General features: G+C 40.2%; 1 protein-coding gene across 1 annotated transcript in view; it reads left to right on the forward strand.

The window, feature by feature from the left end:
• Positions 1 to 15,713, forward strand: part of SLC9C2 (solute carrier family 9 member C2 (putative)) — a 56,889-nt gene that overhangs the window by 22,047 nt on the left and 19,129 nt on the right. Inside the window, exons 10-17 of the mRNA XM_036343901.1 lie at positions 2,783 to 2,951; positions 5,072 to 5,153; positions 6,563 to 6,729; positions 7,481 to 7,591; positions 11,380 to 11,477; positions 12,447 to 12,566; positions 14,463 to 14,661; positions 15,347 to 15,535. Of these exons, the coding sequence (XP_036199794.1) occupies positions 2,783 to 2,951; positions 5,072 to 5,153; positions 6,563 to 6,729; positions 7,481 to 7,591; positions 11,380 to 11,477; positions 12,447 to 12,566; positions 14,463 to 14,661; positions 15,347 to 15,535 (1,135 nt within the window). The remainder of the gene's footprint in view (positions 1 to 2,782; positions 2,952 to 5,071; positions 5,154 to 6,562; positions 6,730 to 7,480; positions 7,592 to 11,379; positions 11,478 to 12,446; positions 12,567 to 14,462; positions 14,662 to 15,346; positions 15,536 to 15,713) is intronic.

The raw sequence follows: 15,713 nt of genomic DNA on the forward strand, positions 1-15,713 counted from the left end.
CAATCCAATGAGGTAGGTGTTACTTCATCATTTCACAGATGACACAGAGAGGTTAAAAACTTGCTCAGAGTCACCCAACTGGTAAAGGCAGAGTTGGGATTTAAACTTGACCCCCACAAACATGCTTTTTCTAGACTGCCATGGCCCACTCATGGTAGTCCACTCCTGGTAGTCGTGTCTACCATAAGAATTTATGACAGTGTCTTTGAAACATTGTTATTTCCATTCAGGATAGGCCTGGCCAAGGGTACTCACTTTACAGGATGTTCTCTTGGAATGTGGCTTCTTCATGCCACTCAGATAGTCACTGTCACTCAGGAGGTAGTGGATACAGCTCACCTTTATCTCCACCTTTCTCCCATGTGCAAGTGGAGAGTGGTCAGAGAGTTGAGGAAAGACACATGGCTTTTTGCACATTGTCTCAGCTACATGTCCATGATCTCATTTCGTCTTCCTTACAGCACTAGGAGATATGAACTATTATCTCTGTATTATAGATGAAGGCACCGGCTAAAGAAAGGCAAAGTATCTTGTCCAAGGTCGAATGGTTAGTGAGTTTCAGAGATACTATGGGAACTTACGGTTCCACCTTAGACGAAAGGCTTCAATGGAGAGAGTCATCCGCAGAGGCCTCAGTAAATGGGTGGGCTTTCCATAAGAGACTTGTTGAGAGGAACATTTCAGAGAGGATGAGTCAAACTAAGGCCAGGGCATAATCATCATTGCGCACGCAATGAGCACTGGCCACGTTCAAGATGTCATTCTAGCGCTATGCATGCTGTCCCATGTAACTGAACCTTCATAATAATCCTTGGAGGCAAGTATAATTATCATCCCCATCATCTCCATTTTTATAAGGGTGTCCCAAAATTCACGTAAGAAGTAATTTTGATAGAAAACACAGGTTTATCATTAAAAATTGTAACTTTTTTATTGATTCATAAAGTATACAGTATAGGGTTATGTATGGAATAGCAAACTGGATTATCATGTCGCGATAGTGAGCACCATTAACTCTTACTGCCTGAGCAGCTGCATTTTCGAAGAATGGTCCGATGATGCCTCCAGCCCAAAATCCGCACCAAACAGTGACACATTGTGGATGCATTTGTTTCTCAACAATCACTCATTGATTTCCTGAACCCCAAATGCGACAATTCTGTTGATTAACCAAGCCATCAAGATGAAAATGAGCCTCATCGCTGAAGATGATTTTGTTCGAAAAGTCAGCATCCACTTGTTCCATAATCCATTCAATGAACTCTATTCGCTGTGCGTGGTCAGTAGGCTTCAGTTCTTGAGTCAGTTGAACTTTGTAAGCATGAAGATGCAAATCTTTCGTGAGAATACACTGTAGAGAGCTTCTCAAAATGTCCAATTCTTGACCACGGTGCCGAATTGATGTCCCTGGACCCTCAGCAACACTCTCACGAACTGCTTCGATGTTTTGTGTCAAACGACTTGTTGAAGGACCGCCAGAGTGTTTAAGATCACTAACTGATCCAGTCTCCCTAAATTTTTTAATTAATCTCTTCACAGTTGATGAAGTTAAATCACTATTCCGACCATATTTTGCACGAAAATTGCGAACTGTAGCTGCCAAACCTTCATTATTTTTAAAATATTGCTCAACAATGAAAACGCATTATTCTTTCGTGTAGCGCTCCATTTTTAATAACCCTGAACTGTCAGCTGTCATGCTATCCTTTTTTTTCTCTGGCAACACTTTACAGCATAAATGGCATAAAATTCAAATCTTGCGTGAATTTTGGGACACCCTTAGAAGGAGAAACTGAGGCTCAGAGAGGTTAAGTAACATGCTGAGCTTTATAGAGTTAGTGAAAGAAGCCTGAATGTGAACCCGGTAGACCTACTCCAGAGCTTTGCTATGCTGCCTCTCTGTGTTTGTTACCAGGACACAGCACACATTGTTCTATCTTGGCTGGACTCACTGGTATTTTAGAGAAAGATTGTTTAGTAAGACTGGTAAGAATTACTTTGCAAACAGCTTAAATGCAAGGCCAAGGAGTTTGCCCAAATTAACTACAGACATTATAAATGGTAATTGTAGATTTTTCTGTTTCTCAGTGACAGGAACTGTCTAAATTGTGTTGTGAAATTCCCAGCTTAGCAAGTGAGACACAGTGTATTTTTTTGAGGCTGAGAACATATCAATTTTGTTTCTACTGAAACCTTATTTGAAGGACAATACTGATATCCTTTTGGTGCAGAGTCCCTGAAGATGGATTCTAAATTTTGGCACGGGGTCCTATAGAAAAATTATCCATAGAGAAATAAGGCGCAAATTGAAATGATATATGTGGCATTTAGTGTATGATTCTTGTGAGAACACAAGAAAAATGTGGTTGAGCCAAGTTTATTAATGTGTCTATAATGATGTTACTTTTTGGCCATGATTGTATGTCCTCCAGGCTAATTTCTGAATCCAGACAATGCCTTTCAGGGAATATATGAACTCGTTGATGTTATTGGAAGAAGTTTCACTATAGGAATTTACTACCAAAATCGAAACAGTACACACTAGTGTAAATGATAATTCCTTACATTGTATAGAACTTCTAGCATTACTTTTCAAGATTGAGTATTATGTGCAAGATAGTAGATTTGGTTAGCTCCAGAAAGTTTTGAACAATTTATTAATAAAGTGGATTGTCTTCTCTTTCCTGAAAATTTTTATATGAAATTTAGTACTTAGTACATAGTTTCAACTATGAATAACAATACATAAGGTGTGACTTCAAAATGTGTTTTCTTTCCCCAGATTGCTTACTATTGTGTTGGTGAGCCCTATTCTGATGCGTTCGAGTTATGAATATAATTGGAGATGGGGAGTTGTGATAGCATGGTCTGGTATCAAAGGTGTTTTTAACTTGCTCTTGGCTCCTGATATTTATAATCTGTCTGATAAAAAAGTGGAGTCGCCAGAAATGGTAGGAAAATCATGTCTCCTGATTATTCATATTTATTAATTTTGTAGCACTTGTCATTGTACCCAATAATAAAGTTAACCCTTTTAAAAATTAGATTTGAAAAATACATTCTTTCAACTAGAAAGAAACCTGCAGAGGAAACTTGACTGCTGTTGGCAATGTGAAAGGGACCAACAGTCAAATACAGATTATGGGCATGGGAGACAGATGGACTTTGGATCGAATCCTGGCCCGCCATTCACAGACTGAGTGACCTGGGGCAAGTTCCCTAAACTGGTGGAGCCTCCATTTCCAGTTGAGGATGTTTAGTAAATGCTCAATAAATGTCATTGAGCATATAAATGCTATTTTTTAATAGATGTCAGAAAGCATAAAAAAAATACCCTGTCTAGAGCAGTCCAATCCCTACAGCCATTAGAGTAAAACCTGAAATGTTACTTGAATATGTACTAGCAGTGGTCGGCAAACTCATTAGTCAACAGAGCCAAATATCAACAGTACAATGATTGAAATTTCTTTTGAGAGCCAAATTTTTTAAACTTAAACTATATAGGTAGGTACACTGTTATTAACTTAATTAGGGCACTCCTAAGGCTTAGGAAGAGCCACACTCAAGAGGCCAAAGAGCCGCATGTGGCTCGCGAGCCGCAGTTTGCCGACCACGGGCCTAGCCAATGGGCAACCTGGTGGTGGCAGCATCTATGCGAAGATCAAAAGATCTTAGTGCATCTGCTGACCACGTTAAGGCACCTCGTCATTTGCGACAGTACTGTGTGAGCTAGCTGGAAAAGTTGCTAGAAGATTCTAGAAATCTCCAGGACACCCTTGGCACCTCCCAGTCAGATGAATTTCAAACCTGCCCCTAGGAGGGAGAAAAGCACTTGAATAATATGAATTAAGAACACCTGCCTAAGGAACTTGACTCTGGAGGGAGATATACAGTTTCCTGCTGTCATCTACTTCCCAGCTCAGGATTTCCTCCTCTTAGCTATTTCGCTCCTGTCCTGGAAGCCCCCGGAGTGCAGTGCTTTTCGGATATCTTCATTCTGTGAGCAATGTTCACCCTCTCCATCTTGCATGTGGAGAATTCAAAACAGAGAAGAGCATTTTAGGGAAAGAACTCAGGTCCCTAACTCCCAAAGGGGGAAGTGCTTTTTTTTAATGGAGTATCATATTCCTCACCTTCTTTCCTGAGGGTTCGCACTTCAGATCTGCGGGAATGGTCTGGGAATTAATTTGGAGTTCAAACAAGCCTGTGGCTTTGCCAAGACTTTGGACCTTTCCACGCTCCAAAGGAAAAGTATAATAACCAACATCTGAAATCCTTCAGTTTTCTTTTGTGCAAGAAATTGGCCTCAGAGCAAGTCAATGACATGTTAACTCACATTTGAGTATCATTTTACAGTGTTTCCCAAATCTGTCTGATGTTCAGAATCCCTTTTGTGCCCCTCCACCCCCACCTACAGAATAGAGTCTGCATGGAAGAAGGGGAGTTGGTGTCTTTAACCAGCACGTCAGGAGCTCTGTTGTTACCAGTCAAGCTTGGGACATGCTCCCTGAAGGATATATTGCTATTAACTCCATTTTTCAGTGAAGGACACTGAGGCTCAGAGTGCTTAACTGGCCCCAAAGTACATGGGGGAAAAATAGCAGAGCCAAGAACTACAAATGTGGTTGTGTTTCTGCTTCTGCACGGCCCCTCTCCAGACCCCAGCACAGCTGCCTCCTGCAGAGTCACCTGTCCAGTTGCAGGAAATGCTGGTGGTAGGCACACTGCCCTGTCCCACCTGTGGTCCCCACCGCCTGCTGTTGCTGGGGTCTCTCCCCCACCTGGTCTGTGCTGGTTTCCTGGCTGCTGCCTCTCAGGGTTCTTCTCTCTCCCAGAAACTATGACATCTTTTGTTTTCTCCTTCAGATTGAAAACTAATTTCTGCCCTAGTATATTGTATTCATGCAGTGCTCACAAAACAACCCTTAGCCTCAATTTACCTATCAGAGGCAGGATTAAAAATGTGGATTAAGGTAGCATTTTGTTGGTGGTTAACTGAACAACGTTTCCCTTTGGAGAACTTACTAACATTTTGGCTCTAAGTATTTTTGTGTTTTGTTTGTTTTTTTAGATTATATTTTATGTACAAGTACTATCATTAATGACGATGGGAATAAATTCATACATGATGATTCATTTAGCCAGGACATTAGGTAACGTATATCTATATTTCATTAATTAATTGGGGAAAATAATGTAAACAGATTATTGTTGGGGTTGTAGGGACAGGTTTTTTGTTGTTGTTGTTGTTAATCCTTACCCGAGGATATTTTTCCATTGAGTTTTTAGAGAGAGTGGAAGGGAGGGGGAGAGACAGAGAGAGAGAAACTTCGATGTGAGAGTGGTTGCCTCCTGCATGCGCCCCCATCAGGGCTGGGAATTGAGCCTGCAGCTGAGATATCTGCCCTTGACCTGAGGAATCTAACCCAGGATGCTTTAGTCTGTGGGCCCGACATTCTATCCACTGAGTCAAACTGGCTAGGGCTTATAATACCAATTTCCCTTGATAAACCAAGTTAGTAATCCATAAGGTTTCTTAGAAAGCATGGAACCAGTGACAGAGATCATCTTCAACATGTTCATTCATTCAAACTTATTGCTCCCCCATATACTCATGCTTCCCCAGAGCAACTTTCCCAGATGGGGCTGTGGCGCCATCACATGGGTAGGATGTAATTAGGCACATGAATAAATTCGTCCAGTGTGGTCTCAGCCAGGGGTATTTTAAATCCAAAGCTTCTAACTATAGTCAAACGCATCTTTGTTGGGACTATAGAGAACTGACAGGGATATGCCTCCAGACCTTTTTGAATCCCCAGAATTTCAAACACTACAGTTGAACACAGTGCCCATAGAGGAGGCATAAAGTTAAACAGAAACATTGTGAAACCATTTATGAGGCATTTCATATGCAATTAGGAAGAAAAAATTGTTTTACTGAGATGGACCTTTGAGCAAGCAGGCTAAGCTCACTTAATTACATTCTTCGTTTTGGTAAGTGAGCCTCATACCTATAACTTCACATTCATACTTTAAGCAAATACAAGCTGCTACAAGTTTTGGACATTAGATTTGCTGGCCAAGGAAAGAGAGATGTTAAATTTGAGAGATGTCTTTTGCAGTGACCTTTAAACTTTATTATCTATAAGACTCATAACTTGTTAAAATGCATATTCCCAGGCCAGTCCGCTTCTGCTGGTATGGAATGGAGCCCAGGAATTTGCATAGTTTAAGCAGCCCTTCTGCCTACAGAAGACACATGGAGTTCTCCACACTTTGAGAAATATCCATTGGTGCCTTGAAATAGTGAGTCACGTCTATAGCTATAGGGAATGAAAGGAAACTAATGAAACATTCTTTAGCACTTGAGTCAGATTAAGTTAAGCTATACAGCCAAAAGGAAACAAATAGTTGGGTGATTTTCTGGAAAGTTCTGGACCAAACCTTGTCTTTGCCTTAAGCTATGTAGGCGATGCCAAGATTTCACCACATCATGCAATGTTCCTGCTTCCCATGGCAGCCATCAGTGAATTCTATAAAGCTCTCGCTTTCTCTGTTACAGGTTTGTGTGTAATCTCTCTTCCAAGACAGATGGCCATGCAAAATGCCATTGACCACATCCAGGAGATAATACAGAACACAATAACTTTATTTAAAACAGAGAAAATTTTGACAAATGTTAATTGGACCTTAGTAGAAGAAAAATCGAAGATTAAATACAGAATTTCTGTGAGTTGATGCCTGGCTTCTTTCCCTTCTTGGGTCTGCCTCTCTTGCTTTAATTTATTATAAGAAACTTAATTCTGCTAATGAAATGTCAGAAAACTTGGAAGGGGGTATGTTTACTAGCTTTGCTATCTTGGTGAGAAGACTTCTTTGAATTTTGTCTTGGTGATCTAAACCCATTTGGCAAATATGCGAGAATTAGTGTTTTCACCAATTGGCTGATTGAATAATTATGAATGGACTTTCAAGCTGATGCTTCTAACCAGTTCAGGAACTGAGAGATCTCCCCCCAGATTAGTATTAGAAAAAACAAAAGAACAGTCAAGCATAGGCCATTTGGGGGAAGAATTTCACTTCTAAATCTCCCCAAATAAATAGTTACTTTGCCACAATATGTAGAAGGTTATCCACATGCACATGGTCCTTCATTTGAGCAATTCTGATTGAGTATTGAAATCTCTGAGTGACTAATCATTTTCACTTACTTTTTAAAAAAAAATATATTTTATTGATTTTTTACAGAGAGAAAGGGAGAGAGATAGAGAGTTAGAAACATCGATGAGAGAGAAACATCGATCAGCTGCCTCCTGCACATCTCCCACTGGGGATGTGCCCGCAACCCAGGCACATACCCCTGACCGGAATCGAACCTGGGACCCCTCAGTCCGCAGGCCGACGCTCTATCCACTGAGCCAAACCAGTTTTGGCCATTTTCACTTGCTTTTAACTTTACCTCTGTATGCTTTTAAAACAGTCTAATGCTGTTCAGTTTCACCACATTTCGACTGGCGAAAAAGAGCAGGAGTCCCCAACTGATGAAGTTTTAATAGAAGAAGCCAGATTGCATGTAGCCATCATACAAATGGTTGGTATTGTTCACATAATCTGCTTTTAAGTTTGTTTTTATTCTTGCAATGCTTTTAATTCTTACTTATGGTTTACAGGTGACTAGAGAAACATTTTTTTCATCATTTGATAGTCTATTGGTTGTTAAATTTATGCTTTATTTATGAAAGTTAAAAATAAAAATTAAGAATCTCTTTAGGCTTTAAAGTTCAAGTAACAAATCTCATTCTGTTTCTAAATCTAGTGGATTTTAATAGTTCACTTTTTGGGGATCTGAATTATGCTTGATGTAATTTACATATTTAGTAAAGTAAATATCCTCAAATATTTGAGTATCTTTTATAGAAAAATTAAAAAAATATATATATATATTTTTATTGATTTTTTTACAGAGAGGAAGGGAGAGGGATAGAGAGTTAGAAACATCGATGAGAGAGAAACATTGATCAGCTGCCTCCTGCACACCCCCTACTGGGGATGTGCCCACAGCCAAGGTACATGCCCTTGACCGAATCAAACCTGGGACCCTTAGGTCCGCAGGTTGATGCTCTATCCACTAAGCCAAACCAGTTAGGGCTATAGAAAATTATTTCAAGTAATCATTTAATTCTTATAAATCTAATAAGTTAAAATAAATCTAGTGAATCAAAAATTCTCCTAAAATATTTCTAATTTAATATTTAAATGTTCTACTATAAACATAGGAAGATTTCTAGGTAAAATCAAGTTAAATCAACTTATCAAATTGCACATTTTAAATTGGGGCTACATTCTAAATAAGACAAATGTTAGTCAATATTACAAGTATTTAAAATACTCATTATTTATAGAGTCCTTTTTACTTTTATTTTAAAACATATTATTATGAAAAATTCTAACATATAAAAAAGTAGGTATGATAGTGTAATGAACCCCCATGTACCGCTCTTTAAAAACCCATCCACACAGGACCAACCCTACCCCATTCCCACCTTCTTTCACTCCCCCACCTTCCATAGTATTTTGATATCATGTCATTTCATCTGTAAATATTTTAATATGTATCTCTAAATTTTAAAATCTTTTAAAAAGTATTATAAAAAATATATTGACCTAAAATTAGTAAGATCTTAATAGCATCAAATATCAAGTCAATGATTTCCAATTGTCTGATAAATATGACCAATGCATATTTTTAGTTTATATTTTTAAATTGGATTCCAATAAAGTTCACACATTGCAATTAATGGATATGTCCTTCTCAGAGTTGGGAAGTCTCTTATCTAGTAACTTCCCTCAATTGAATTTGGGCTGCTCTTGTCACTTGTTTTAACTAATAAAATGTGGGGAAAGTGATATTGGGAACGTTCTGAAGCCTAGGCCTTGGGAATATTTGCAGCTTCTACAATGAATCCATTATGAACAATGAGTAGAAGCGATGGGTACATTTATAAGGCAAGAGTGCATGATCAGCATATGAGGAAGTTTAGTGAGGAAGGAAGTAGTCCCAGGAGGTAACTTTAACCTCCAAGTTTAATATCCATGGCAACTAAAAGGGAGGACTTTTCTCCTGACATTTTTTGGGGCTGAGGAGTGACATAAGAATACAGTCTAGCTCAGGGGTGGGCAAACTTTTTGACTCGAGGGCCACAATGGGTTCTTAAACTGGACCGGAGGGCCGGAACAACAGCATGGATGGAGTGTTTGTGTGAACTAATATAAATTCAAAGTAAACATCATTACATAAAAGGGTACGGTCTTTTTTTTTTTTTTTTTTAGTTTTATTCATTTCAAATGGGCTGGATCCGGCCCGCGGGCCGTAGTTTGCCCATGGCTGGTCTAGCTAGTATATCTATATTTTAGGTAAGCCTCAGGGTAGTCACAAAGAAAAAAATGTAGAGTAGATATAGAGAAAGGAATGGAAGAAAACCACTACAAAAATAAATAACAAAGGGAGACAGCTCAAGAAGACAAAAGGGCCAGGCCAGGAGGGTCAGTTGGTTGGATTGTTCTCCGTACACCAAAAAGGTTGCAGATTTGATTCCCGGTTGGGGCATATCCTATATTGCAGGTTCAATTCCAAGTCAGAGCACCAAGAGGCAGACAATTGATGTTTTCCTCTATCTCCCTAAAGTTAATAAACATGTCCTCGGTAAGGATTAAGAAAAAGAAAAAAAGAGAAGATAAATTTTATAATTATCTATCTATATAAACAGGGAATATGCTAATTAGCTGAGCATCACGACCACTCAGGAGGAGCTGCACGCGCAGATGGGCGGGAGGGGACACCCTTATGGGGCAGGACTTGCTTCAGTGGGGCTTTGCTGCTCACTGAGTCTGCCCCTGGAGTGTGTTGCTTATGGATCTCAAGTGTTGTAATCTGGTATGGTCTCACACTGACGACTGGATACACTGGCTCTTGGATCTCCAAGGAGGTGCAAAGTCAACCACTGCCTGAGGCCACCCAGCCGGTGCTACAGAGAGATCTGCAGATTCCTCGTCTTTGTATAGAGTTTGGAAGTGCCCAGATGAGGCCCAGCTCTGAAGCAAGGCAGGCTGCTGCTTCCGGGCCTTGGGCCTTGTTTTGGAAGCTGTGGGGCTCTCTGACCCAGCTGCAGTTTGACAGGTTTTAGGCGGAGAAAGAACAGGCCATTCATATGCAAAAGCCGCTGTGCACAGCTTGGGTGGGATTGTAAATTGGGTGGGGCAGGGCCTCAGGGAATCACCAGGGTGGAGCAAACAGCAGTGGCTGCCAGTCAGCCCTGCACGAGAGAGGTCCCTGCATCTCTGCATCCAGTGCCCCTGCACAGGAACAATGATTGCTTTGAGCACCTCTGAGAGAAAGCCGCCCTCTTGTTCCGGCCCAATGCCAGACAGTCCAGTTTCTCCCCATATGAGTCTGGATCCCCAGAGTCTCACCCGGAACTGGAGTTCAGAGCAATCATGAGCCTGTATCTCCCTCCCTATTGAAAAAAACAACAGCGCACCCAGTTGCCAGCCCTTTCCGTGCGTGCCTCCGCACCTCCGCACCTCCTACCAGTCTCAATGTGCTTTTTTCTTTCCTTCTAGTTGTAGAACTTCCACTCAGCCAGCTTTCCTGTGGTTGTGGATGATAGTTGTTTTGTCTTTTAGTTGTAGTTTTGATGTGGTTGTGAGAGGCAGCAAGTACAGGTGTTTACCTCTGCCGCCATCTTGATTCTCTCCCGGTTTGCTTTTATTTATTGATAGTTCTTTGTGGGGTAGTTACCCTTTGAATAAATAATTTGCATCATCTATGCTGCTGTACAAAGATGATGCTACTGCCCTAACTGTTTGGCTCAGTGGACAGAGCGTCGGCCTGTGGACTGAAGGGTCCCAGGTTCGATTCTAGTCAAGGGCATGTACCTTGGTTGTGGGTACATCCCCAGTAGGGGGTGTGCAGGAGGCAGGTGATCGATGTTTCTCTCTCATCGATGTTTCTAACTCTCTATCCCTCTCCCTTCCTCTCTATAAAAAAATCAATAAAATGTATTTTTTTAAAAAGATGATGCTACTGAAGCTGTTTGTATTACTAAAGTAAACTCTTTGAATAGTACAAATTTTGAGTTTCCTGAAGCTAGGAACCTTTGTATCTTTTAAAACATCCCGAACAGTACTTTGCAAAACTGAATATTCAGTAAATATTTAAATTGAATAAAATGTATTTCCTGCTATAGCATTTTTTGGTAAAAGAATACTTTAATTGTAATGAATTCAATAATAATAGTGAGGGCTATATAAAGATTAAGCAGAATTTACTGCATTTATGTTTTGGTCCTTTGTAATTTTTATTTAAAATTGTATGTTTAGAGTAGCTTTGAAAAACAGTGTCAAGATGGAATCCTTGATACAGAGGCAGCCCGAATATTAATTGGTGCAACCAAAAGCTATTGTCCCATCCAAGGAAAGTAAGTATAGTATTTATTTAATTGATATTTCCAAAATTGAATTAATTTGTGATAAGGAATAAATGAACTGAGAGTTAAATGTCCTGATTGATCAATCTATTTATCTCATCCATCTACCTGTCCACCCATCCATCCATCCATCCATCCATCAATTTGTCTATTTCCTATTTGAGTTGTTTACAGTTCCCTCCCTGAAGGTTGGTGACATTAGGAGATTTGGGAGGAAGATCTGACTACAATGTAATTAAATTACAGGCTAAGAGAGTCATGAAAGAGCACCCAGATAGTTTCAATTGCTATTATAATTATTTTGTCTTTATATCAAATTCACTAAATTACTGTCTATGAGAGGTAGGAAAGCCTGGAGCCTGCTATTAGACACTCCATGAGGTAGAGCAGGCTCTGGAGGAATTGACCTAGCTGATAGATGCAATTAAACCTGGTGGGAAAGGCTCAGAATCTCAGAGATACATTGATACCTGGTCACAGTACTGGCAAACAGAAGCAATGGATGGTTCAAGACACAGCTGCAGGGCAACAATGATAGGGGATCCCATCTGGGTGACAGCTAATGGTTTAGCAGCCTGGTAATCTATCTGGGAGATCTGGCATCAGTTCCTGGATAAAGTTGGGGGAAAGCTAGGGCCTGAAGGACCTGGAGAGGTTTGGGCTAGCAAGGCATGACAAAGGGAAGCTTGATTCCGAACTCCAAAGAATTGGTCTGGAGAAGTCTTAATTCTGTTGTACTCAGGTCAGGAATGGTTCCAGGAACAGACACAGCAGGAGTCTGATGCTAAGTATGTTCCTGTCCCATGACCATGAGTGGCCAGTGGATGGATACAGAGGCTCGGCACTCAGCACGCGTAATAAATCGACATTACATAGAGTATAACTTTTCCTTTTAGATTACCCCCAAGGACAGCTAGTGCTTGCTCTTTCTCCTAACATATGCATATGTTTCTCTCTTAGATTCATGAGTATTTATGATGTTTCAACTTATGTAAAAGCTAGAAGTTGGCTTATAAAGTTTAAAAAAATTTTAACTCTCTTGGAATATCATAAAGATACGGGATTTTTTATTCCATATGGGTAAGTATTGTGAACCTTTCATAGCAATATACTTGACAATCTGACCTTTTTACACTGTCAGAATACTTTACTTTGGTTTTTCTTATTTAAAACACACACACTGACATTATGATCAACTGTTACTGGCTTAGTGGCAACTGAGCAGAGTGCTTGCTTGCCTGTCGCCATTGTGTTTCAGCAGATCCTGACTTCTCCAGGAGAGAGGGGTAGGAAGAAGCAGATGATGGTCAGATTTGGCTTCTTCAAGTTTTATTTGCCATGTCTTGGGTCAATTTGCATATTAGCCTTTTATTATATAGGACTAGAGGCCCGGTGCACAAAAATTTGTGCACTCTGGGGGGGCGGGTCCCTCAGCCCGGCCTGTGCCCTCTCGCAGTCTGGGACCCCTCAGGGGATGACCACCTGCTGGCTTAGGCCTGCTCCCTGGGGGATTGGGCCTAAGCTGGCAGTCAGACATCCCTCTGGCAGCCAGGGAGCCCTCGAGGGATGTCCACTTGCCAGCGGGGAGCAGGCCTAAGCTGCAATCAGACATCCTTAACGTTGCTTGGGAGGCAGGAGAGGCTCTCACCACCACCGCTGTACTGGCAGCCATCAGCCTGGCTTGTGGCTGAGCAGAGCTCTCCCTGTGGGAGTGCACTGACCACCAGGGGGCAGTTCCTGCATTGAGCATCTGCCCCTTGGTGGTCAGTGTGTGTCATAGTGACCAGTCATTCCCAGTCGTTCTGCTGTTAGGGTCAATTTGCATATTACTCCTTTATTATATAGGAGTGCCTAGCCAGCCTGGGTGAGGGGCTGATGGCTGTTTGCAGGCTGGCCACAGCCCCTTCAGTGTGGGGGTCCCCACTGGGGTGCCTGGCCAGGCTGGGTGAGGGGCTGAGGGCAGTTTACAGGCTGGCCACAGCCCCTTCAGGGTGGGGGGTCCTGCTGGGGTGCCTGGCCAGTCTGGGTGAGGGACTAAGAGCCGGTTTTAGGCTGACTAAGCCCCCCAGCGGGGACCCTCACCCCATGAGGGTGTAGCCAGTCTGGGTGAGGGGCTGATGGCTGTTTTCAGGCTGGCCACAACCCCCAGCCACCCAAGCTCCCAGTGGAGGCTGTCTAGAAGCAGGTATCTGGGGTTTATTTGTCTTCTATAATTGAAACTTTGTTGCCATGAGCGAAGGTCACAGCTGGCTCAGAGCAGGCGGGAAGCTTGGCTTCCTCCACCACCTGGGCAACCAAGCCTCCTGCTTGCTCCAGCTCTGTGGCTGCTGGCCACCATCTTGGTTGGGTTAATTTGCATACAGTCGCTTTGATTGGATGGTGGGCGTGGCTTAGGGCGTAGCGAAGGCATGGTCAATTAGCATCTTTGTCTTTTATTAGTGTAGATATTTATTGATTTCAGAGAGGAAGGGAGAAGGAGAGAGAGATAAAAACATTAATGATGAGAGAGAATCATTGATGGGCTGCTTCTTTCACGCCCCACACTGGGGATTGAGCCTGCAACCTGGCATGTGCCCTGATCAGGAATCAAACTGTGACCTCCTGGTTCATAGGCCAATGCTCAACCACTGAGCCACCTCAACTGGGCCCTGTCCTTAATTTTAAACAATGCTACTTTTTTCTCTAAATTTGTTTCTTGCTTTCAATCTATAAATCTTTTCACTGTTTCCTATGTACATTCACCTTGATTTTTAAAAATACTTTCTATGCCTGACATAGATTCACAGAGCCAAATTTTTATTTCTGCACTATGATTTTTATGTATAGAAAGTATGTTTTAGATTTTTTCTTATTTATTATTTTATATTACACTTTCTTCAAATTACTGTTAATGATTTGTTTAAATAAATGTTGAACTTTCCATCTTGTTATACTTTTAAAGTGATCTAACATTTCACTTGATCTCTCTTTTTTCAGGAATAATAAATTTCTGATATTTATATATCACATTGTATTTTCAGAAGAATTTGACTATGCAGGACATATTATATCATTAATGTACATTTATCCTCTGATAATTCATCTAACTTCAGTGCCAAGAAAGTTAAATGAGATGTCTCTGACATTAGTAAACTACTATTTTATATTTTTATATGTATTACAGTCAACATTAAAGGTACTGCTTTAAATAGAAATATATCCCATTAAAAAAATTCAGATATTGTAAATTTATTTTTGTCATATTTTTGAAATAACTTGATACTAGAAGCCACTTGCTCTAACAGTTGATAGAATCCTAGAATTTTAATCTTTTTTAATTTTCTGGGTTTAATAATGAAATCAGTATAATAGCCACAGTTTTGGATATCAGATACAGCAATTATCATAAAGTGAACAGACTCTCAAAGGTCAAGTGACAAGAATTGAATGTTCAGACAGGATGTTTCCCTCAATTTCTCTCTGTAATGATGCAAAAAAATAAATGAGCAAATAAAAACAAACTGGTTTGCTAGGTCCTCATTAGGAGAACTATGTTTTACTTCAAAAGATTGTTTTCACACTTTAATTATTATCAATAGTCTTACAAAGAACCTGTTTATCGATATTTTTCATGGTTTGTTCTGGGCACTTCAGATTAATTAGAGAATTATATAGTTTGAATTAAATTATGATTTTTTATGTTGAAAATTAAAAATAATTTTTTGGAATTCCCCAAATGAATAACTTAAAACCCAATTTCTGGAATATAACTCATTTGTTGAGAATGTAACTGTTAATTTTTAAGACTCCCCCCTACCCTTCACATACAACATTGTATAGGTAGTATGAAATGACATATGTTCTATTTGTTTTCTAAACAGATAATAATTTTGAAAAGGAAATATTTTCATCAACATTGGAATACTCTGGAATTTTGTATCCTGATTATTGGAATTACTGATAGCTTTTGTGTATACTTTGTCAAATTGAGACCGGAAAACTTGGTTCTTATTCAGTTTACAATAATATTAGGGTATACAAGAATAATTAGATTTATTCCTCTGATCAAGGTAAAACTTCACATTTTAAAATATTGGGTCTTTTTTTCCTACACTCTTTGTTAAATATGTTCAGAAACCTCACTGAATTATTTTTATTTTTATTTTTATTGATTTCAGAGAGGAAGGGAGAGGGAGAGATAGAAACATCAATGATAAGAGAGAATCATTGCACACCCCCTACTGGGGA

The sequence above is a fragment of the Myotis myotis genome, unplaced genomic scaffold (assembly GCF_014108235.1).
Source record: "Myotis myotis isolate mMyoMyo1 unplaced genomic scaffold, mMyoMyo1.p scaffold_m19_p_18, whole genome shotgun sequence".
Classification (NCBI taxonomy): domain Eukaryota; kingdom Metazoa; phylum Chordata; class Mammalia; order Chiroptera; family Vespertilionidae; genus Myotis; species Myotis myotis.